The 24,030-nt window shown below is 42.5% G+C and overlaps 1 protein-coding gene across 2 annotated transcripts in view; it reads left to right on the top strand.

The window, feature by feature from the left end:
* Positions 1-24,030, top strand: part of limk1a (LIM domain kinase 1a) — a 54,008-nt gene that overhangs the window by 20,571 nt on the left and 9,407 nt on the right. For both annotated transcript variants that reach the window (XM_071530365.1, XM_071530364.1), the window contains exons 3-5: positions 6,217-6,355; positions 21,388-21,497; positions 23,378-23,596. In XM_071530365.1, coding sequence (XP_071386466.1) covers positions 6,217-6,355; positions 21,388-21,497; positions 23,378-23,596 — 468 coding nt within the window. The remainder of the gene's footprint in view (positions 1-6,216; positions 6,356-21,387; positions 21,498-23,377; positions 23,597-24,030) is intronic.

Genomic DNA, 24,030 nt, shown 5'->3' with positions numbered 1-24,030 from the left:
CAATTTCAATTTCATATACTACAGACATTTTTAGACAGACTTGTTGACCCACAAAATGAACAATGTCATTTGTTTTACTGCCATCAGACTCAATTGCTTAGATAATGTGGTCTAATTCCCCTGATTGTCATTGAAGGCAGACTGGTGTATTGGCTTATTGATCACTGGTGGTCAAATGTATTTCTGCTGTCTTTGCAGATGGATGGGATTTGGATGTCCTTCTGGGCCTGACACAAATGATGGATGACAGCCTTAATAATTAATAAAGAGATACACTCATCTGTGTGTGTGTGTGTGTGTGTGTGTGTGTGTGTGTGTGTTTGTGTGTGTTTGATAAATCTTTCATCTTTGCATCTGTCAGTTAGTAGTTATCCTGCCCCTCTCTCACCTCTTCCTCCAAACCCCTCTGAGAACACACAGTGTTTCCTTTTGACACTTTCTGCTTCCTGTAGCAGTGTCTGCCTGCACGTCATTTACTGACCTGTGGCCACATGTGCACACACACACACACACACACACACACTGTAAAAATGCTGACCAGAAATGAATGGATAGCAAGGTTAATCTGGGTGGAATTTGGGATGTTTTACTCTACTGTAAAGCATTCCAAGGCTCATTTGAAAAGGAGATGTTAATTACAATGTGAATACACAGATTAAATACAGAAATAATGACTAAAATAAAAGAGCGGCATGTTTAGATACAGTAGTTTGACATGTATTGCTGTGTTTTCAAGGGCACATGTACTGTACAGATAGCAGAAAATAATATAGACAGCTTGTCATGTCAATACCCATCTCAGCTCAGCTGCTGCAGGACAGATCCAGATTTGAGGGCTTCAAACCAGAAGGACACAACTGACATGTCAAACCACAAAGGTCTGCATGTCAGTTTAGCTTGGCCAGCAGACCACATCTACACTAATGGAAAGATTTAGCTCCAATAAAAAATGACTTGCATGCATCTGTCTGCATGTCTGCCTGTTTGCTTGTGTTTGTATGTGTGTACGTCTGCAGGCCCATAACCTAATTTGAATTAACTTCCATTTAACTGGTAATCTATCATTTAAGTTTGTTGGTTATTATATTATTATCTTATTAGCTGGTTGTTTTTTGTTGTTTTTTCCTTTATTTTACTTTTTTTCATGTGCAGCTGTGTATGTGCTTGTGCTGAATATGTATGTGCTTATATTAATACATGAGACAGATATTATTCTTTCTTATTTGTTAATACCCGATACACATGTAACTCATGTCTTGTCAGATACGTTTATATTTCCACGTTCCCCAGCAGCAAATCTCCTCAGGGAATTTCCTCATTCCATTCATCCTTTCAAACCTGCTGCTTTTCCATTCATCATCAGCTCATGCATTTCAACCTGGGACCAGTTAATCACATCAGGTATTGACTCAAGTCAAGCGGTCCGCATGATAAATAGGATGCACAGTAGTTCAAAACATATTACATCATGAAATGGCCCAAATGAGATAATCTCACTGGGCATAATAAATATGAATAACGGCACATCCACAAAGAGCAGCACATGGATAATTCATCTGCCATCCCATAATTTAAACTTACTTCTCACATTACCACTCCCACTCCCCCACCTTTGTTTATATTAATGAAATACTAAGAGCTGGAATTGAGGGAAAAGATTGAGTTTGAATATATAATCCTAATCCTTCAACTCAGGTAGATTCAGTAGGACTTTTAAAATCCTCCTGAGGACTGGCAGGACATGATTTAAAGATTTCACCATTCACACATTGAGATCTGTAAGAACAAATGGTTTTCTTTCACTGAGCAAATGTCACAGCGGTCAGCCTGGGCCAAAGGGTGGTGGATCCGGAGGGCATAAGGTGACGGGACGGGGCTAGAGAGGAATTTATTACTCTCCCAGGCACTTTGGGCTAATTCCATCAGGGATCGGAGCAGGCGGTGAGAGGAGCTGCACATTTACTGACCCCACTCTCCCCCAGTCTGCTTTTCACTATCATTGGTTGCTTCCTGGCCCTTGGGGGATACAGCTGGATTTCATGGTGTCTCAAATCTGTCCTGCTCACTCTTGCTTGTTCATGGAAGTTATTTATGTACGAGCATCCTGCTCTTCTCTCTTTGTCTTTTGCTCTTTCCTTGTTATGTAGGCCTTCGTAGCTTAGATTATACTTTTTTTTTTTGTCATTTACTCTTTATCTATCCTCTCTGGATTTACTCTCTTCACCTACTCTTCTGCTGCCCCGCCCTTACTCGTTCTCTCTCTCTCTCTCTCTCTCTCTCTCTCTCTCTCTCTCTCTCTCTCTCTCTCTCTCTCTCTGTTGAACTTGACCATCATATTGGTATTGATTGCTCCTCCTAAGGGCAAATTTTGTGCAAATTTTGCCAGTATCTTGTGTCATGTGTAATTTACTTGTACTTATTCATACCTTTTAACATAATTTTTATTTGTTTTTTATTGTATCATTTTTGTTTTGCGCAGCAAGGTGTCAGAGCCTACCAAACTGTTTACCAAATATTAAGTTATTCAGCCAGTCAGCTTTTGGAGCGTCATAGTAGAATGGGCAGAGTCCCTCTCTGAGTCTTTCACATTGCTAATCCTCTTACATGTCCCTGCCTGTGCGCACACAAGCGCAGTGATACACACACACACACACACACACACACACACACACACACACACTTCCACAGTCATTCTTAAAATAAGCATTCCTTTTTTTTTGCGGTGGTGTAGTTTTCATCTCATTTCGTCTTGGATCTGCAACACTGACTCCCTCCCTGTCTCTCCCGTACCTCTGCGATAAGATTCTTGTCCTGCAGCTAGAAATTCGGAGTCTCCATCTGGGATTTACTAATGTATTCACTCATATCTTTAATATTCTGCTGCCACTCCCAGTTCTGCTAGGAGAGAATTTTCTATGAAGGAATTCAACCTCGGAGCGTGTGTCTGCGCAACAAAGGTGTGCATCCACACACACACGCACATGCAAGGACATCTGTGTGTGTGTGTCTGCACGTCTCCGCCCCGGGTACGACTTTGTCCCAGCAGGGGTTTGCAGGATGGCTGTGAGTGGTGAAAGTCAGTCACTGAGAGGCAGAGAGCCAAGACAGCTGAGTGGCGACTGGCTCGGTGCTGCGGGCGTCTTCTGATAGCCTTGACCCACTTCCAGCTCTTCCCCTCCCACCAGCACCCACCCAAACACCCTGCATACTGAAGCAGGCTGTGGCACAATATGCTGAGCTCGGGAGTGTGTGTGTGTGTGTGTGTGTGTGTACTTCTGCATGTGTCTGTATTAGGTTGTGTATGTGTGTGCATGTGTGTACTTGTGTATGTATACACTCACCTAGGTGTATGACCTTAGGCAAAGTCAAAGCAGATTTCTACCCCTGCAGATTCCTGTGAGAGGGGATTCGGCCTGATGAGTCTTTCACGTTACAACCAGCCACAACCATGTTTTACAAGAGAGTGAGCAGACTGCCTTCTCTCAGCATTTTAATGATTTTTCAAACTCTATAGTGAAGACGGGGAGGAAAGTGAGTGGGAAAAATTGTAACCGCATACTTTGGGCTTGGTTTGAACCCTTGCAGTCGCAGTATGCGCATGATTTCTCAGTCTAAAGCACTAGTCCTCTCAACAATTGGGCCAGTGCTACAAACACAAAACCCCATCCATTTATTTTTCTACCAATATCCCAGCTGCACCGGCCTCCTCCTCTCTGTCTCGTCCCTCTCTCTCCCTCCCTTTCCCTGCCCTGGAGAGCTGCTGTCCTCCAGGAAACATGAAGATTGATAGCCAGTGCTTCTTAGACATCCACCTTTTAACCCTTGACATGAGTGTGCAGTGTTTCCCCCAGGTTGACGAGGGTATAGGATACTTTGTGTGAATTTTTCTTAATTGCTTTGTACTCTATTCAAATAATGATGACCCTAAGAGGTAAGCTCAACACGATACTGAGATAAAGACATATAAATCGTCTGAAAAGGTAAACAGCAGGCATTTACGAAAGGAGGCAATTGATGTGAGGGAAAAAACATAATAATGCCGTTCTGTTCCTTTTAAGTCCTGTACTCTATTTATTCTGTCCACAGTGAAAATGTTCCCCATCCTTTTAAGCCGGCCCCTGAAGTGGGACTTGGCCAGACGGCTGGCTGATGGGGGTGGCGGGGTGGAGGGGATCCACTGGGAAGGAGAGGAGAGACACTCACTTAGTCATGGCCGTTAGACACAGAGATTTAGACAGATTACAAACAGACACACACAAGCACGCAAGCACGTATAAGCAAGACACAGCAAATATACCCAAATGTACCGAAGACATGTTTACCACACATAGGGGGGGTAAGCGCACATTTCAAGTTATAGACGCACACAGAGAAAATGTGCATGCTTGTGCATACTGTATCCACAGACAGTTTATAAGTGTAGACACACACAGACCCAGACACACACACATACGCACATTTTCTGTCTTCCTATTGACAGTTTAGTGAAGTTGAGCTGAGTGTTTTTCCGCTTGAGGTGTTGAACAGAAGAGCCAGTGTGATAAGTGATTAAGAATAGCCTCAGCCTGTGGAATCATTCTTATCGCTGGTCATTCCTGGCACTGAAGAGGAAATGACCTTCCCTCCCTCGCTTTTTTATCATTGTTTGAATATCAGACCAATGTGTGTCTTGTGTGCACTTGCATTGTGTGTGTGCGTGTGTGTGTGTGTGTGTGTGTGTTTGTCCTACGCTTGTCCCTCGGCGTCGTGATATCAACCGTCTTCCTCTCTCCCTCTCTTTGTCGTCTGCCCTTCACTTCTCACTCCGTCTGTCTCTGTCAGCGTCTGATGTCTATCAGCCTGACGTCACTCTGCTCTTCTCTGGGCTTCAGGGGACGCTCGCTATCAGCCACCAACTCTGCTGACAGACAATCCACTGATAATACATTACAGCTCAATGTAGATAATCATGTATGATGATACTGATGCTGTTGGGATGGCATCAGACAGAATCAGACTGTGTTGTTTAGTAAGATATATAGATTGGAATGGTTGATCAGCCAGTATTTAAAGTTCAGTACTTGGAAATGTGTTATTGGCTCATCCCAGACTAGTTTACTTGATTTTATTGATTTAGTTTATTTAATTTTGCTTCTTTTTACTGTTCTTACTGTACCCATTGCCTGCCTATTTACTGTTGTTTTATCACCACTGTTTTCTTCTTACACTTCTTACAGTTGTCATTGCTTCCATTTGCTGATTTTTATTACCACTATGTCATGTTGTTTGCTTTTATGCTGGTCTGTAAAGCACTTTGTCAACCATTTTTTTTTTAGAAAAGTGCTATATAAATAAAAGTTATTATTAGTTGGAAGAACTGTTCAATGACTAGAAGGACGCATGTTCAATCCCCACAACAGTCCAATTTTAACGTACTTTTTAATTTTATTTTAATTAAATCTGACACAGATTGATATTGGTTGATGTAATGTTTATTTATGGCATTCCACATGCGCACACAAACACATGGGTGTGACTGAATACGCACCCTCCACAGTAAAAAGCATGTTGTTTTAGTGGCTGTCATGTTTAGGCTGCATCGACATTATTACGTCTTTGCATAGCTCTCTTCCCTTTTGCCCTTACTCTGTGTTTTTCTAAGGCCTAGTCATAGCTGCGTGTTTTGGTGTGATCTCATTTGCCTGTACCACCTACATGGGGGCGGTGTCTGGTGGATCCACCAAGGGACTTATTATCACAAGGAAAACTATAATTTGGGGCCCTGTAGGGTGTCATTACTCCGATTAAAGTATGGCTTTATGGGCTTCAATACATAATGGTCTAGTGGTAACACAATAACAACTTCATCTGGTGTGCACTTTCAAAGTTTAGTCTAACTTGCCGATTTTGTGGCATACCAGTGACATTATTGGCACTGTGCTTTTTGTTTACGCTCCTTTCACCAGACACTTTGTATGTATCACTCAAATGTAAAAAAATATGGTAAAATATGTGACGTTTATGGATAATATTATACAGCAGGGGATCATTTGGTTATTATTGGCTTACGCTGTTGTTTCTGTTTGTTTGTCTGCTGCTGATTTGGATGTGACAATTATGTTGAAATTTGATCTAAATGATTAATGATGTTCTCCTTTCCTTAATGACCCACAGATGCATGCTAATTAATTAACCACACAAGCACTTATACTGTATATTTCTTTCCATCTCTGTTAGGTGTTGTGAGTGCAGTGCCTCTCTGTCCCACTGGTACTATGAAAAAGATGGCCGGCTCTTCTGCAAGAAGGACTACTGGGCCAAGTTTGGGGAGCTGTGCCACGGCTGCAACGACCCCATCACTACCGGCCTCATCATGGTAAGAGGATCCCTCTGCGGGGCAAAGTACACGCGCATCTCTCCTCGCCTCCCCGGCTCTTTGTTTGCAGACAAACCTAGAGTTACACCTTACAGCTGTGTCCCTTACACCACGCACATACATGCACACACACACACACACACACACACACACACACACATACACACACACACACACACCTTAGTACATACATTTCCAGCCTCACTGCTAGGTCTGTGTAAACATACATAGGATCTGTTCCAGACCTGTAACTGACCCTGATGCCTTTGATAGTTTTGTCGGATCGTCTTACAGACCACCAGTGAAAGTCACTGGCTGTTGTTGTGATACAGGAAAGCAGAGAGGGCCAGGTGCAGAGCGGAAATGGAGAGCGGAGAGACAATCAACTTGGCTTCTCCTGATAAGTGGTGTTGCATTATAGAATGGAATGGATACCGGGATCAACGGAGAGTTGTGTCTATTTGTTGATTAATGATGCTATCATGCTCTTTGAAAGCATAAAGAAAAGGATTAATATGATGTTTTAATATGATAATATGTCATCTTAATATGTCTTAATGTGTTTGATGTTCAGAGTCACTTATCATGGCCATTCTAACATTTATTTGAACAGTAACTGAGACTCTCAAACCTGTCTCCATGCTGGTCGTTCACAGCCACATGATGGAGCAAACTGGGAGGTGTATCTAATAATGTGGCCAGGGTGCATATCAGTGCACAATAATACAGTATAATTTATGATACTGTAGCATGGCAATGCGATGAGCACATGTTCCTCCCTGCTCACTCACCATTGGTACACTTTGGAGAGAGATTTTTGGTAATACTTGTTTGTTGTGTTCACAGCGCCAAGTGAGGTAAAATTAGCATTATCAGCCGTGGCAGCCGATGATATGAAAGCTATGCCAAGTGGATTTGGAAATATGTAAGGCTCACATTGTAGAACACTACCCCGCCTGTCTAGTTTGCATGAAGCTTATATGTCAGGGAAATTGAGTTTCCACAGAAAACACTAATCGGCAATTTGCATTTTAGTAGGTGTCATTAGTTAGCAGTGTGAAAAGTTCAAGTGTGCCATTTGAAATGGGATTTTACCTAAAGGATCTGTATTTATGTGTCAATTATATGCAATGAGAAATATTGTAATTCCCGGGTGTATATTTATGAACTTATGCATGCATTGCTTCAGGGGAGCCAGGTAGATCAAAATGGAAATACATCCTTTTGTATTGCAAATTAGGCCAGTGAACAAGACAGAGAGAGAGTATCCACTATGCTAAAATAATAGGTCATTCCTGGTTTTATTATATTACAGGATTTTATTCAAATGCAGATTCCCTTTTGAACTGTAATGTCTTTTGAAGGTTTTACCTTGATTATAAACACTGAGACACCATCTTACTTCCTCCATTACCTGCCATCTTGATCTTATTAGCCCAAATATATTTGATAACATTTTTGCTTTATGCACCTTGTCTTATTACTGAGACAAGCTGTTTAAACTCTGGATTCACCCAAGGTTTTTGGGTGAATCCAATTTTAATGTTACAATACAATACCGGTCACTGTAACCTTTGGTTAATATCAGCATAATAGCAACTGTTCCTCATCTATAAATCATATTGATTTGACCAGTGTATGTGAAAGTGTGCCTTTCCCCTATAGACCTTAGAGCATGAAAAGAGTCTTATTACCTGAAGTGGATGAGAATGTCACGTTTACCTCTTTCATTATCTCTGCTTCATTGTAACCTTTGTATTCTACTCAGTCGAGCCTTTTTAATGTCGACCTTGACCTACAGTATCCTCACAATGGAGCAGCCCCACTGACCTTTCATATCGCTCCTCCGTGAATTGTTGTTTACTCTTTGATGGTATCATGTTGCCATAAAATAGATTAATGTATTAATTAAGATTAGGTTGAGGTTTAAAACCGAGACCTGGTTAACGTAAAAACCAGAGTCCCTTGCACTTACTGTATCTGCTCATACACATTCGCCTCTTCGTCAGCTATTGCAGCCAGCAGCCTTGCAGGGCATGTGTCATGGCCACTTTCATGGTATCTGTCAGAAATCATTGTGTGTGTGTGTGTGTGTGTGTGTGTGTGTGTGTGTGTGTGTGTGTGTGAGTGTGTGAGTGTGTATTTTTGTCATTCACACTGCATCCATCCAGCTTGCCCTCCACAGTGCAATCTCAGTAATGAAGCAGACAGGCATGGAGGCATATAGGAGACTCTAAAGTGAATTAGCTGCAGACTTGGCTGCACCCGTTCTCCTCTCCTCTTTACTCCTTCCATTTATTGCTCTCCTTATAGTGCAAAGACACTGATTGACTGTCTCTGCAGTTACACTTCTGTCAATTTGCGAGGGGTCAGCCAGTCACGCTGTACTGCCAAGAGGGTCGGACCAATCGTATTACGGTGCAGACAGACAGACAGACCAAGGTCGACTTGCTGCGTCTCTGTGCTTCCTGTGTCCGCCGCACCCAGAAAGGACACGAGGCGCACGGCCGCCCTGACAGCTGTCCGGTTTAGCACGGCAACACGCTCTCATCTGTCAGCCTCACCAACGCCACAGCACCGTCAGAGTCAGTGAAAACACTCAGTGATGCAGTGATGAGTCAGAGTCTGCGGACTGAAATGTTGAATTGATTAGGTCAGCCAGAGAGGAAAAGCAAAGCACAATACATGAGTCAGGAAAACAAAGAATCCCTCTCATTATTATCTTTGCATGTCATAGGATTTCAGCAATTTCAGGATCTTGAAGCGCAGTGACGCCATGGGAGCCTCGCTTTGTTGTTGTTTTTTTTTCATATTTTGTAACAATCTTTATCTAAGTGTGTGCTCACAACTATTTTTATGTCACTGTGTTGTTTTGCTTATGATATCATGATGTGATGGACCAAAATGATGTGTGGACAGCATACACAATACAGTATGTTGCGTTCAGGCCATCAATTATATCGACAATATAATAGCTGACTTTCAAAATAGCTTTCAAAATAAAGGAAACATCATCATACATTTTCTTAATATGGCGGTGGGCCAAAACTAGCTGACAGTGCAGCTTCATTACTCTTCTTGATAGATTATATAAATATCTGGATCTCTACTGAAAGGATGCAACACTATGTATTTGATGTACGTAGAAAGTATAAAGTAACTCATAGATATTCAATTTGGTTGCGATCTGGTGACTGAGATAGTAATAAAATATGTTTTACATCATTTTCATGGTTAACAAACTATTCAGTAGCAGCTGCTGCCCAGGGGATGGGGCCATTGTCCTGTTACCACTTCCATCAGGACAGAAAAGCTTCACTCTAGGTTGAAGGTGATATCTCAAAATATAATTACATTAAAGGGCATTAAGGGGGGGGCTGTTTGTGCTTGTGTTTGTCTCAGTCTCAGTTTGTCTCAGTCTGTAGCTTCTCTCCTCATCAGCATTTTCAGCCTTGAGGAGACTAGTAGTAATTCAGGTAGAGGGGTGACTCAGTTATTTACTACCTCTGCTGAGGCTGATTTATGTTCTGAACACTGAGGTAACTGCTGTAATTGAATTCTCTCTCCTCTCATCCATCCATCCCCCCTACTGACTGATGAATAAATATTTCCATCCGTCTCCACATTCAGTTTAGGTTCAGTCAGCTTTTCTTAAAACAGCTTAGGGCTGATAGCCAAATAGCCATAATGGGACAAGGGTTCAACAGTAAGGATTGCCTGATTGATCTGGGCCATTTGATTACAAAGTGACTGAAAAGAAGTTTCTGGTCTTTCTGTTTCTCACCCGGTGATAAGTCCGTTATCTTTGCCTCTCTGCTCTGCCACTGGCCCACTCTCCACTCTCCTGTACTTGTGCTGACCAATCAGATGGGACGTCAACGAGTCGGTGAGAGAGTTGTGTGGGGCGGACATGGCAGCCACTACTTTGAATTGCAAAGCGACAAGTCAGAGAGAGGCTGTTTCTTTCCTCTTGGAAGCAACAGTTTCCTTGGGTTGAAAATGATGAATCAGACCCTCACCGGTTGTGTCATTTGTCAGTGATTTCTCAGGAAGGCTGATCAAGTTGGGTTATGTTTTTTAAATCAACAGTTACAGCAAACACACACTCCATGCCCACAACAAGAGCCAGCAGCACTGAACCTCCCATTTATATTTTGGCAAGATGGATAGAGAGACTTACCGGGCACATAAATTTGCTCTTTGGTTTATATTTATCATGTTACTGCTGGTTACATTTACGAAAAGCTTCTATCAGTAGGTTATCCACGGCTCATTCATGAATACAGTAAGTACAACAAGTTCCAATTCATATTTTGTAATTTTACAGTTGATAAAAATCAAACATTTCAAATGGATTCACAATCAATTCTATACTGTTTGTTGTTTATTTTCTACTCATTTGCTGCTGCATATTAAGAACTTTGAGCATCTTACATTTTATAGTATTAAATTACTTAAATGTATAAAAAGTGGTTATTTTCATTTTTGCCTGAATCCCTGGGACTTTCCAAATGTTTCTGTTTTGTTACAAGAAACACTCAAACAGTAGAAGGTGAAATCCAAGGATTTCCCTGAAATCACAAGTCCTCATGATTCCTCAAGATCTCTGGCATCATAGCGACCTTTACCAGCTCTGAAAACCGAAACCTCTTGTTCTTGGATGTTGGTGGAGTGTCAAATCTTAAACACGACAGAATGCAGTTTGCTGTATGCTGTTTTTAATCCTGTAATTACCTTCCAAACCTTTATTCATCTAGGGTGAGCAGAACAATGAGAGCAAGTTGTCTTACAAAAGTGCCTTGTTAAACACAAAGGAAGTGAAAGCATAGGTAAAAGGGAATTAAAATACTGAATAAATAAATGAAACATGGACATGACAGGACAATGCAGAGTGACATATGAGTTCAATAATGACATTGCAGAAAGAGCCTTTGTGTCAGATAGATTTTCCATATCATGGCGTTTCCAGTACTAGATATTCAATTTAGATTGTGTATGCAAAGTTGTAGTTCTATGATTTTGGAGTGAATGCGGGTAGCGTCATAATTTCTGTAGCAATGCATAATAGATAAACCATGAGCAATCCAGCAGTGACAGACAGCAGGTTTAGTCTCAGATACACAAGTGCCTGCTTGACTTTAACATGGTTCTTATGAATACAAGTGTGTCGATTAATAGTGAGCAATGGACATATTTTTCAGTTTCATGATGACACTGGTCAGCCACCAAACCAATGGAAAGTCCCAGTTCTACAATATAGTTTTAGCAACTCCCACGGGTGTGAGATAGCACATTGTTTGGGTGGGAGTCTGCCTGGGGCTGTTTGTGTAAATGTCTGATGATTGTTTTGTCTACGTGCTAAAGCAGGGCAGACGAGTGTGTAGTAAGTGTTGGGAAAAGGTATTTGAAAAGATACTGTAGCTGCTCAGATTTTATCATCTTTCTGTTTGTCTCCATGGAGTTGTCTTAGCAACAGGACTAGATGTTGATCAGCTCGACACCCACACACAGCCTACTCCTCAGTTTCTCAAGAAAGGGAGCGGCAGGCTGGCCATCGGAGGTGATTAGATCCCGTCATTCCAGTGAATGTCGAACAGAGTGGTTGGTCTGGTCTGGTCTGAACAAAGCACCGTCTGTCAGGAGCAACACTGGAAAAACTTGTTTTGCATAATCTTTTTTGTGATACTTTATTGATTTCTGAAGGGAAGGTTGTCTTTCCCCTTCCGCACCTCCACAAGGAGGTCAAAGGTCAGGGTCAGCTACAGAGCAGCACAGGGATTCACTGTCTTGCTCAAGGACACTTCGGCAGGATGGATGCTTGCTGTCATGAACCTGCTCCTTCCAGTTAAAGGTTGATCTTCTTAGTCACTATGTCACCCTGCTGCCCATAATCACTTGAACCAGAGAATTGCCTGTGCCTGATTGACTCATGCTTTATGGAGAACTGATTCAGTGCAACTGAGTGTTCAAGAACTATTGAAACAATGTGACAACACTGACAAAAGTAAGACTTTGTAGTTTACCTTATCATTAGAAGACTTTAGCTTTTCAATGAGATTTAGAATGGGAACCACCTGTCAGGGAATTTTTGCCGAAGTGTTTTCACCAAGCTTTTCCCAATTCCTGTTTCCAACATAGCAGCATCTGAAGAGTGAAATCCCCCCATGGAGGGAAGGTTTCACTTCTGTCCTGATTGCGTAATGTTCAATTAAATAGGACTATGGTTTTGATTTAGCCACTTGTTTTCCTCACTACCTCATGTAAGGCTACACTGACACCACTTTTTCTCTGCTGATAGTGATTCTGAGTCCTAAACGTTAAAAGAAAAATCCAAATGTCCATTTCTGGGTCCATTTTGTTTATTCCTGCAGATAACTGGTCTTTCTCACTGGTCTTTCTCACCCAATAGTAGCCTCATTAGTCCATAATGCAACGCAGCCATGAGATGTGGTGCATTTGAATAAGGGGAACAACTCTCAATTGTCAGGTTTTTCTGTCTTGTTCGCTGTCTTGCTCATACTATCGCTATTACTTTCTCCACCTACACATATAAAACATACAACCATACTACAACCAATTGCTGTTCATTGTAATTACGTTAAAGTCACCTTTTTTCAGACACAGCCTGCACTTTTACAGCTAAGTTAAGCTCCACTGCTGGACTTCCAGGCTGCTGTGTCATCAGCTTGTTAAGCCGCAGCCCGGTTGCTGCCTGTGTGGATTTATCGGTTTGTTCTTCACCATCCAGTTACTGATGCAACTCCCATAACTCCTACAGTAACTCAATCTGGTTTTTCCTGCCAGCTAGCTTTCTCTGCAGTCTGTCTCGCCTGCTCTAATATAGGAACCAACAGGCGGTACAGCGAGTGCATCTGTCCAACTATTAATATCTGCCCACTCAGATGGCCTCCGGCACTGACTTGTAGACAGGGGGGTTAGACACAAGACACATGGGACACACGATACACATTAGCTACATGAACGAAGTGAGAGACAGCGAGCAAGAGAGGGGAGAGATAGCAGGAGAGTGATGGAGCAGGGAAGACAGAACTAGGGAAGGGAGAGCGTCCAAGGGAGGCAGGGAGGAAGGACGGCTAATATGTCAGCCGGATATTATTAATAAAGATCACACAAGCATGTCAGATGTCCTGATTTACACTCTGAGCCAATGCTGCGTGATTGCGACCTGTACACTACACCTAAATGAAAGACATTACGGCAACATGAAACATTAACATTAAACGCCTGTGTCTCCATTGTAAGTCTTTGTAAGTTATTGGCATATTTTTAGAGGTTTGGTGAGATCACGTCTTGGTCTGACGCTAAGTTCTCTAGGATAGTGGCTGGAATTCTGCTTCATAATATACATACTCAGCACTCAAACATGCATACACACACACACACACACACACACATACACACAAGCAAACACTGCAAAAGCTGGAGTTACATCAAAGTATTTTTCTGGGGGTGTGTCTACCCAGGGATCTGGCACCATGTAGCACTCAGATTTTTCTGATCTGTGTGTGTGTGTGTGTGTGTGTGTGTGTGTGTGTGTGTGTGTGTGTGTGTGTGAACTGACTACACTCTTCTACAAAAGTTAGTCAGTAGGATAAACTTAAATATTTTCCAGTCCACTGTAAAAGAACACATGCTCAGCTGTGCCATTTAACAGGATTTTTGAAATTTGTCTAAAGCCTTTCCTTTAGACGCAATTACAAGACAAAACTTCAGCTTGAAGAAGAAATCTTTTAATTATTCATGATGATCAGCCATGGTTTGTTGTAGAGGAGAGAATGACAAGTACACAAGTATATAAGTTACGCTGTCTGCTACAGTGTACAGCGATCAGTTTTTTTTCTTTTTACCTCTGCTTTATATCTGTAATTTGATATTGTTGGCCTACTAATTTTTGAAAGACTCCTTGAAATAGAGCTGTCATGCCTTTGTTTTGCTTTAACCATAACAACAAATTAAATAAACATTGTATATATAACAACATCAGCACAGCTAATGAAAAACAATATTGCATTATTCACCCATAAGTTCCCATGTGGCAAGCCTGTAACTAACACTGTGCTAGTTCTCACTTGTTTTTCAAAGTGTGATTGCCGGTCGGCCATGACTGTACCCGGCTTGCAATGATGGTGGTGCTGAGGGGGAGAGGGTGAAGGGGGATGGGAGATAAGAAGAGGAGGAGGAGGAGGAGGAGGAGGATGGGTAGGGAATTTTCTGAAGACACCAAGAGAGAGCAGCCGACAGGCGCATGTGCATTGGTGGGCTGGGCCAAACAGGAAACGATGAGGTCATACTAAAAATGAGCGAGAGAGAGAGGGAGAGAGAGAGAGAGAAAGAGGAAGGGAGGGTGGGAGGGAGTAGAGCAGTGACATCGTTTCAGAGATGAGCTCAGCTGCAAAGGCGTGGGCTGCTCTCTCTCTCCCTCTCTCTCTGTCATACACACACACACACACATACTCCCCTCCCTCCTTCCCTCCCTCCTCCCTCCCCCTGCATCTCTCTCGCTCTCTCTCTCTCTTGGCTGCTGCCGGTGTTTTGTTGTGACAGCGGGGCTGCCTCAGTATAGAATGCACTAGAGCGGGGCAGAGAGGAGCCGGCTCTCGCTGACATGGTGGGAGATTTGTTTTTCTGGAGCTTCTGCTGTCTCAGGCTGTGGAAAAGGGATAAGAAGGTAAGGCTGCTCACTCCTGCTTTAGGTTGTTGGGACTTGTGTGGATGACAGACCGAGGGGGAACTAGCGAGAGGGCGAGGAAGCAGGCAGGCAGGCAGGCAGGCAGTCTCAAGTGGCTGAGAGGAGGGTTTGCCGGCTGTTGCTGCGTATATACACTTCCCATCTTTCTCTCTTTAATACTGAAACTGAGCTTGAGCATAATACTGTGTGTATTGCTGTGTTGTGTGTGTATGTCCTATTAAACTGGATCAGTGTGTCGCCTAGTAATTACAGATTTGTTCTTCTCTTTCTGTAAGGCGCTCTAGATTTTTTTTTTTTTTTTTTTTGCCTGTTCATGTCATGAAAAAGTGATGAGCCATGGCACGTGTGCTATTTTTAGAGAGCGTCCTGTCCCAGATAAAAGTAGGATTAGAGTCAGAGGGGTTTGTTTAGAGATGGATGATAATTGCCATGCAACTGTGGTCCCGCACAGGATTGAGTACCAATTACGTACAGTCCACATTATGAATAGTTGCCTCATTTTACCTCAGCCGGATGCCGGGCCTACAGATAGGAGGAAAGATAGATAGGAGGAAAGAGGCTGAATCCATTAGCGAAGGCCTGCATATACTGTGGTACTGTACTGCGTGTGGCAGAGGGGGGTTTCCATTGAACGAGCCTCAATGTGGTCTACTGTTTATTGGTCTTCTCTATCTGCCTCTCAGTCTAATTGTATTTGCCTTGGTTCTAAAAAGAGTTCCTCATGAACCAGAGCTGAAATGACATCTAGTCAGAAAGCCTACGTGTGTATTAGGCATTCAGGATTATGTCAGTCCTGTTTGCCATCCCAAAAGCCAAAGAGTGGTCTGGTCATAGAGATATAACAGTTATATCTCTATGGGTCTGGTAGGATTGTGCAGTCTGGATCATATAGCCTATGTTTTTTTGTCAATCTCATTGGAACTTTAGGAATTCCCCCCTGCACATTTTTGGAATCTGACCTAGAAGTGACTCTGACTTTGGGGAGTATCAGATACCTGATGCATGTGTTGCTTCATAGTATTGCTTCAAATGCATGAGGTAAATGTTGTGTTTTTATTGACATGTAGAGTATCTTTAGCTGCATGTTGATTCTGCGAGCTTAACCTCATACAGACTTTTCATATGAATTTAAGCTTTATCATTCTGGAAATCTTGAAGTTAACTTCATTGCATCAAACATGAGGATAAGCAGAGCCAGATCTGCTATAATTTGGTTAGGTCAATCGGAAGCCCCCCCTCTGCAGCAGCTCCTTCATCACATCAAGGTGTCGATGTGAGGTCAGTGTTCCACATTTAGCTGGCCTAAGTGAAGTCAGAAGGCTCTGGCTGGTGTTTACACGGGACTCGCTGATATAAGGGGTCAGGCGGCATGTAGAGTTCACCGTGAGTCCTCTGGCTCTTTGCATATAAATACACGTATGCACACACGCATTCACATGCACATACACACTTTCACATAGTTATTCTCATATGGTTCATATTAGCCAACTGCCATTTTGGCACAGAATGTATTCGTTTCAGTGAAAGACGGTGTAAACAGAGGAAACTGAGGTTAATACAATTGCTGTTCAAACCCATGTATGGGTTAGCTGTAGAGCAAATTATATTTTTAATAGTGACATCAAGATTAGAGTTATTTCCATTGTAGACAACTCAGAATTTACAGCTGAGGTCTCCACGTTTGAAGTTATTGCCCTAAACATTTGCTGTTTAGACTACTTACAATGTTGTCCAGGTTTCAATTTACCTACCTTTTTTTTAAGAGAAGTGACTGTGCCCAAACGATGCAGGAAAGTACCCCAAAGTGGGATACAAAAGGATACAAGAAACAACCACAGCTCTTACCAAGGGGACTGAGGGTCAAATCCGTTGTGGAGAATCCCTGACTTGCCACCAACATGTTGTTTAGTGAAGCTGAGAGCGTGCAGTAGAAGACATAAATTCCCCCAATTGGCTTAAAATGGTCTGTTTACATTCCACAGTCAACCTGAAGACACACGCATGCACACACACACACACACACACACACACACACACACACACACACACACACACACACTAACACACATATATAAATGATATACACAAATAAGTCATAAATCAGCCCCTTCATTAAAAATCCGAAACTTAAAGTGCAGCACAATCAAATTTTCCACCTTGGGTCTTTCCTCATTTATACGTAACAGAATTAACACTAAATGAGTGTGAAAGCATTTACAGTTTTCACTCGCACATCATGAGAGCCGCTTCTAGGAAATGCCATTTCTCTGCCACATGATTGAACAGAGAAAATAAGTCATTATGCAAATCTTAATCTTACAGCTTTTACTCATTTCCTACCTACTTGAAGCCTCTTTGTGTTTTTATAAAGAGTACATAGACCTAAAGATGAAGTAAGCTGATGTTATTCTTACAGGCATTCCCCTGGCTTAGTTTGTTATTGTTTTTAGTTTGTTAGCAAATTACAAGTGAAAATGGTGCCTCCTTGCTAAGTCTGGCACGTTTGTAGAAAGTAGGGCTGTAACAAACAATTATTTTAATAATTGATCACTTTGACCATTATTCTAGAGGTGAATCAATTAATCAGCTCAAGAGGAAGCGTAAACATTGCTATTATGTCTTATCATCTTGCCAAGTGATAGAAACTGAAACTAGCATTACCGTTACTACTACCACTGCACTTCAGCCAACATTAGTTTATTATAATTTATTAAACAAAAGTAAGGCGATCTTTCCTTCAAAATAAAAGCGCAAGATTTTTTTATACCGGATATATTGCCTTTATAAACAGTTGTGCTGGGGGCCCACAACTGCTGAATGCATGCAGGGAAAACGTTGCGTGGTGCAGTTCATGTGGACAGCATACAGTGAACACACACACGAGCACAGGAGGTTTTCCTTTCTCTACTCTCTTGTGAGTTTAATTTTTTCCCCAGTGATATCCAAAGCCCTGAAGGTTACAGTCATCTTTCTAGGGTCAGGCTAAGTATGTGACCGAGATAGCCCCTGGTTACCCATGGCAACGAAACGACACACTGTTCCCACATGCACGGCAGCTTGACCTCGTTGCTCCTGGATCCCATCGACCCCTTCGCTCTTCCCCCGAGGGAAACATCCGCTCATGATTTGGTTTGTTGTCACTAAAGAGGGCCAGGAGGCCACATGACCGGCTAACACACAGTCACACACACACACACACATCCCCCTTCGTCAAGCAAAGATAAAAAGAGGAACCAGTGGTGCATAAGTACATGCCGTTTCAGGCTTTTTGGATTCTCTCTTTTGGAAACAGTTGGTCAAGCAGTCAGGTGGTTTGAGACCACATAGTGTGTCCATTTGTTTTGGTTTGTCACTACAATAGAAATGAGAGGTGAGTCATCTTGTTAGTCATATAGCACAGTTGTTGTATTTTATATCTCTTTTTTTCTCACGCTCTTACGGTCTATTTCAATTTCTACACTTTGAAGTTGAAGTATGTCCTGAGTGCATGCGCAGCAGCTGCTGTCTGTGAGATGTGGTTGTATTGAGGGCGTGGGTGTGGGTGTGTGTGTGTGTGTGTGTGTGTGTGTGTGTGTGTGTTTGTGTGTATTTTTGCATGCCTGTGGGCAAGCAAATGGCAGCCACAGTGTCGGGTTGTGCAGCACCCCACTATCTCCTCGTCTCCGTCCAGCTGTCCTTTCTTCCTGTCTTTCCCGTTTGTGGGGGTTCGCACCTGAGTGGCAGGCACACACACACACACAACCCCCCCTCCACACACACACACACATGCACAATAGTGGGCCGCCACAGCTAGAAAACTACTACTACTCCTGGAGAAAATACAAAAATTCTGATATCTGTTATAATGCAGTATAAGTTTAGGTCATTGCAGTTACATAGTATGTGCCAACTGAGCCACATGATAACAAAACATCCAAATAAAAACAGCTTTAGTGCCTACAACCTGCACTAGAACCAAAACTGAGACACAAGAATTACCTACAACCAAATCTGCTAAAAGCTATAAATGGAAAAACTCAAACATCAAGTATTAGTATTTAATCTAATTTGATCTTTTGTTCCCCACAGTAATGTTATATCTTCTTTAGTTAAGACGCTTAATCTCTAAATTCACCTCTCCTTACAGTCTCATTCCTACCCGCCCTCCCTATTTCGTGATGTGGTGTCTTCACACTCCTGTGATCATAACTGTCATGAAGATGTCAGGCAGTAATTGTTGTTTATGACCCCGTCTAATAAGGCGACTAGGAGGACAAAAAAAGAGAGTGAGTCAGTTAATAAGCCCCATGGCTGCTTTTTTCTGCTCATCTGCCTCGCTCCTCGTCCCATTACGAAGCCATTACATCTCTTTTTTTCTCCTCTCATTCTCTCTCTGTCTACTCTACTACTCCAGATAGAGTAGACAGCCTTACTCTATCTATTCAATATGGTAGAGTCTCTCTTTTTCTTTGTCTTTCCCACTCAAAAACACATATAGGAAAAAGAGGGCAGAAAATCATTTTTACTGTGTTTAGTTTTTTCTCTGGTTTGGAGCCCAGTCTCTCTATTCTTGTTTCTCTCTGCTGCCTCCAGGAAGTCGTTTTACTCTGTCTCTCTCATAACCAAGTGCTGGCACTTGTTAACAGATGAAGAATTTTGGTTCTGTATTTAGCTGGAAGGAGCTGCTCAAATGAATTACTTAAAAAGTCATTAATTAATTTGCTTGCACAGTGTCGTCCTCCCTGCAGCCTTAGGGCCCTCTGCATGTGTTTCCGTGTCCGTGTGTTCTGGTGGTTTCCAAGGAAACGCTCCCAGGAGGGTGGGGCAGACATATGGCTATAGACATTGATTTTATTGATTCTTTGATCTTTTCATGTTCCTCTTGCTTTTGTTTTATCAGTTTTATTGACCATTTAGAAGCAGCATTTCTCTCTTTGGGCGAATGGCAGTTGTGCTTTAAATTTCCATGAGACTGACTTTGTAGGCTGCAGCTGACAGCTGTGGCTGAGTCTGCTCCATGTCCACATTCTGCCCCACAGTCATCATGCTTCAGTTTCCCTATAAAACAGGGTATTTTTCCAAATGAAAATGAGTGAAGCTTTTAAGATCAAAGAATTTTCTCTAAACCATGTACATGAGATCTTTTAACTTTGTCTCGTAAAAGAAAATTCCATGCAAATATCTCCTGAGTTTTCTTTTTTCTTTAATTTATGGCGCTGCACAAGAAGAATTTTTCCATTTCTTTGTTATTCCTTTATTTTTCATTGATTATTCTTTGTTCATCACTCCCCCTTGCTACACCCCTGCACCGCCCTAGACCCCCCCCCTTCAGTGTTTGCATACTGTATTAGAATTGCAGATCATTGCAGCTCAGAGATGCTGTCATGCGCCCCACCCTTTCCAAATTTTTCTGCCACTCAAAGCACAAAATGAGACCACAACACGGTCCTCTCGGGAGAGTCTGGCGCTGGTGGATTTAATAAGACCTCCTCAACCTCTAGCCGTTAAGACCAGGATTGTACGGCTCTTGTTTAATCAGAGTCGTCGCTAAGCAGTTGAGTGGGCGGCTCATTTGCATTAAAAGCACAATATTACCTGAAGGAGTTAAAAAGGGTCGTGTATGGACCTCAGCCGGAGGTGCGGGCCACTTCAGCTTATTGATCCTCAGTCGATCAGAACACAACTAGCAAGGACAAACAGATTTAATGAGGAACAGTAAAATGGGAGGCCAATATTCTCAATTCACTGTAGATGATGCAAAGTCAACCTTTTTCATCTTTTTTTAATTAAATAACCATTATAGCAGCCTATAGGTTATCTTCTGTCTATCTGATGGACACCCTGAGCACTGAGCTGAAATCTCCAGTAGCAGCATCATCCCCAGACCCGCTGGTGTGCTTAATCTTGTCATTGCCTGCTCTGTTTTTTGGCCATAACTCAATTCCCTGTCTTGCTTGCAAAAATGCCTTAAGCCCTGGAAGGGATCTGGCAGCAGCAAACTCAATCTCCCGGCTTGTAACTCAGCATTGCCCTTGATGACCGGATCCCGCCCTACTTGTTCTATCTGGCATCACGTTGCTCGTTGCTCTGATCACAACACATACACTGCTGTGTTTATTTTTTCTCTGTATATCAGAACATTGAGCAGCCTAGTACATCGAATTAGCAATCAATGCAGTGTTGTTTACGTCAATCTTAAAGGGCACAGCAATGTTTACAGTAAATGCTCCTAAATGACACTTGTTGGATGATAATGTGTTCAGGTTTTTCCACGTGTATGTTTTATGATGCCAATGTCAGCTTGTTCATTTACCTCTGTCTGTCTGTGTTGTGTGTTGGGCAGGTCGCGGGGGAACAGAAGTACCACCCAGAATGCTTCACCTGTCTGAACTGCAGGGCTTTCATCGGTGATGGGGACACATATGCCTTGGTGGAGCGGTCCAAACTCTACTGGTGAGCCTCGAACGCCACATCATACAAGGTTGCCAACAGAGGGAAATGTAGAGCGCACACACCAGGTTATCATAATCAATCAAAATCTAATTTATCCCCCATGGACACACATGTACCAGGAATTCGACCTGGTAGCCACTGCAGACAATAATCACATTCACACAAGGGAATATGAGAATACAAAAGTCAACTCAATACAAGTTACAATAAAATATTGATTGTGCAAATAGACTGTAAAAGTGGTTGTAAACATGATACTCAGTGTTTAGTGTAATACACTAAATCTTGTTGCATTCCTCTATTTACCTCGTAACCTAATGTTATAGCAGTGATATGTTATGCAACACATAGCTTAACCTTAACATTGGAGTATGTGTTGGGGCTGCTGTGTCCTCCCACTTTACCCAAGCCAATTTTCCTTGTTGTAGTTGTAGTTTTTCTAGCTCTGCTACAATCTTATCCTCTTCGAATGCCTTTGATGTTTAACCAAAACCACAAAAAAAAAACTTCCAAGAAGCTAAAGCAGTCATTGATTGACAGAATCCTAAATTTATCCAGCTTATTTTTGGCTTCAAAAGGCTGGTTGTCTCCTTTATGACGAACTGTGGTGAAATGTCCCTTCAAGAGCTAATCATGGCCAAAGAGAGAGAGAACTCACCTCAGCCACAGTGTTGCTGCGGATGTTCAACGTTATGTTGTGAAATTTGACACAGAAGTCTATTTTGGATGCACAGACAGACACACACAGCAACACACACACACACACACACACTGAATGCTTCACATACTGAATTTTCCAGCCACATACACACACACAGCTACCAAGGAGTGACATTCTTCTACTGTTGGTGACATAGACAAAGTTGTTTGGATTTTATTGGCTTGCTCAAGGCAAATCTACAGTAGCACAGCAGTTATATCAAATCTCCTGGCACCAGTTTCACTCTCAATTTTAATATCCTTAGCAGTCAAACTGCAGATTCAGACCGGGAACATTATGATCGCAACGAGTTGAGAACATTAGTCGCTTAAAGGCCTTGTTGTGTCTCTGTCTGGAGCAATCAGGTTGTTGTTGGCTTGTGCAGCTCCAGGCTTGTGTTAATGTGCCTGTCATTAGCTTCAGGCTTAAATAACAGAGGGTACAATGTGAAACAGGCTCTAGTAAGTGAAACTGGTACAAATTGCACTACATGGAGATACATACAGAGCCGGCTTTGTCCTCTCGCTGACTTTAAGTGGGTGATGAGTGATCGACTCAAAAGCCTCTCTCCATTTATTGAGAGATTTGTGTGTTACAAGGCTGGGTTTTTTCAGGTGACGGCATAAATGGAAATCGGCAGTTACGAAAATTACTCTTGTCTGACAGCAGAGAAAAATACATGAAAGAAAGAATACATGTGCAGTGTGTGTTACAGTACATATCTCCTGTAAAAAGGGTGGTGTGTTGGTTTTGCATCACTTGATAGCTATTTCATGAGTCCTCACTGAATTCCCAGTTTATGGGAAAGAGACTTGTTTGTAACCCAAACTTACGAAATATGTTTTGGCTTCTCAAATGTTATTCTCTGACCATCCCCTCTGCACAATGACCGCCTCAGTGTTTTCCCAAGCTAAAGCAATATCTTCTCAACAGCATGTGATGCTATGAAAAGTGTCGTAATGAGAACTGTAAGTTCCCCTTCTGATTACTATTGCACAGGCGTAAACCTCACGAGGATTCCCATTTTCTGTACATGACTAACTTTCTTGTAACTTCCCTCCTCTCTCTGTCTCTTCTGTCTCCTGTTCTCTCTCTCTCTCCATCCTTATTCCCTCTTTGTCCTTCCCTCCCTCATGTCTTTTTCTCCCTCCTGCTTTTTTTCCTATCCCTCCGTCTCCAGCGGTCACTGTTACTACCAGACTATCGTGACCCCGGTGTCGCTGCCGGACTCGCCATGCTCGAGGATCCCTCACACCGTCACACTGGTGTCCATCCCAGCCTCCGCCGAGGGCAACAATGGGCGCAGGGGGCGGGGCTTCTCCGTGGCCATCGACCAGCCGCTCAGCCCCACCAACGGCTACAGCAGCCCCGAACATGGACACACTGTCAGGGTCTCCCAGTGAGTCTATCTGCCTGTGTGTTTTGTGGGTGAGATGTATCGTAGTGTGAGTGTGTGAGTGACAAAGAGTATAGGTGAGTCGAATAGCGCCAGACAGACAATTGAATGATGGAGGACAGAGCTGCTCAAGAGGAACTGGAGGGTAAAAGCGTCCTTTGGGAAGTTGATGGAGAGTGGAAACATTATGAGAGATCAGTAATTGAAGGGTGGGGGACAAAGGATGTGGGAGGGAAGATTAAATAAAATGGAGGTCGGGGCGATAGATGGCATGGATGATTTATTTAAAATTCATGCAGAACAGAATGAAAGGAAAAGGAAATGATAAGAAATGGAAGTTACTGTCATTTAAATGAACTGAAAACTCATCATATACCACGTCCGTGTCCAATTGAAGAGCTGAAAATGGATCTGAATGTGTTCTGAAATGCTTAGTC

Source organism: Centroberyx affinis, unplaced genomic scaffold (genome assembly GCF_046629955.1).
Source record: "Centroberyx affinis isolate AG114_WGS23_722 - 3 ecotype Tasmania unplaced genomic scaffold, CSIRO-AGI_Caff_v1 ptg001917l_1, whole genome shotgun sequence".
In the NCBI taxonomy this organism is placed as follows: domain Eukaryota; kingdom Metazoa; phylum Chordata; class Actinopteri; order Beryciformes; family Berycidae; genus Centroberyx; species Centroberyx affinis.
Note: the sequence above shows the minus strand (reverse complement) of the source record. Positions and strands in the feature narration are given on the sequence as shown.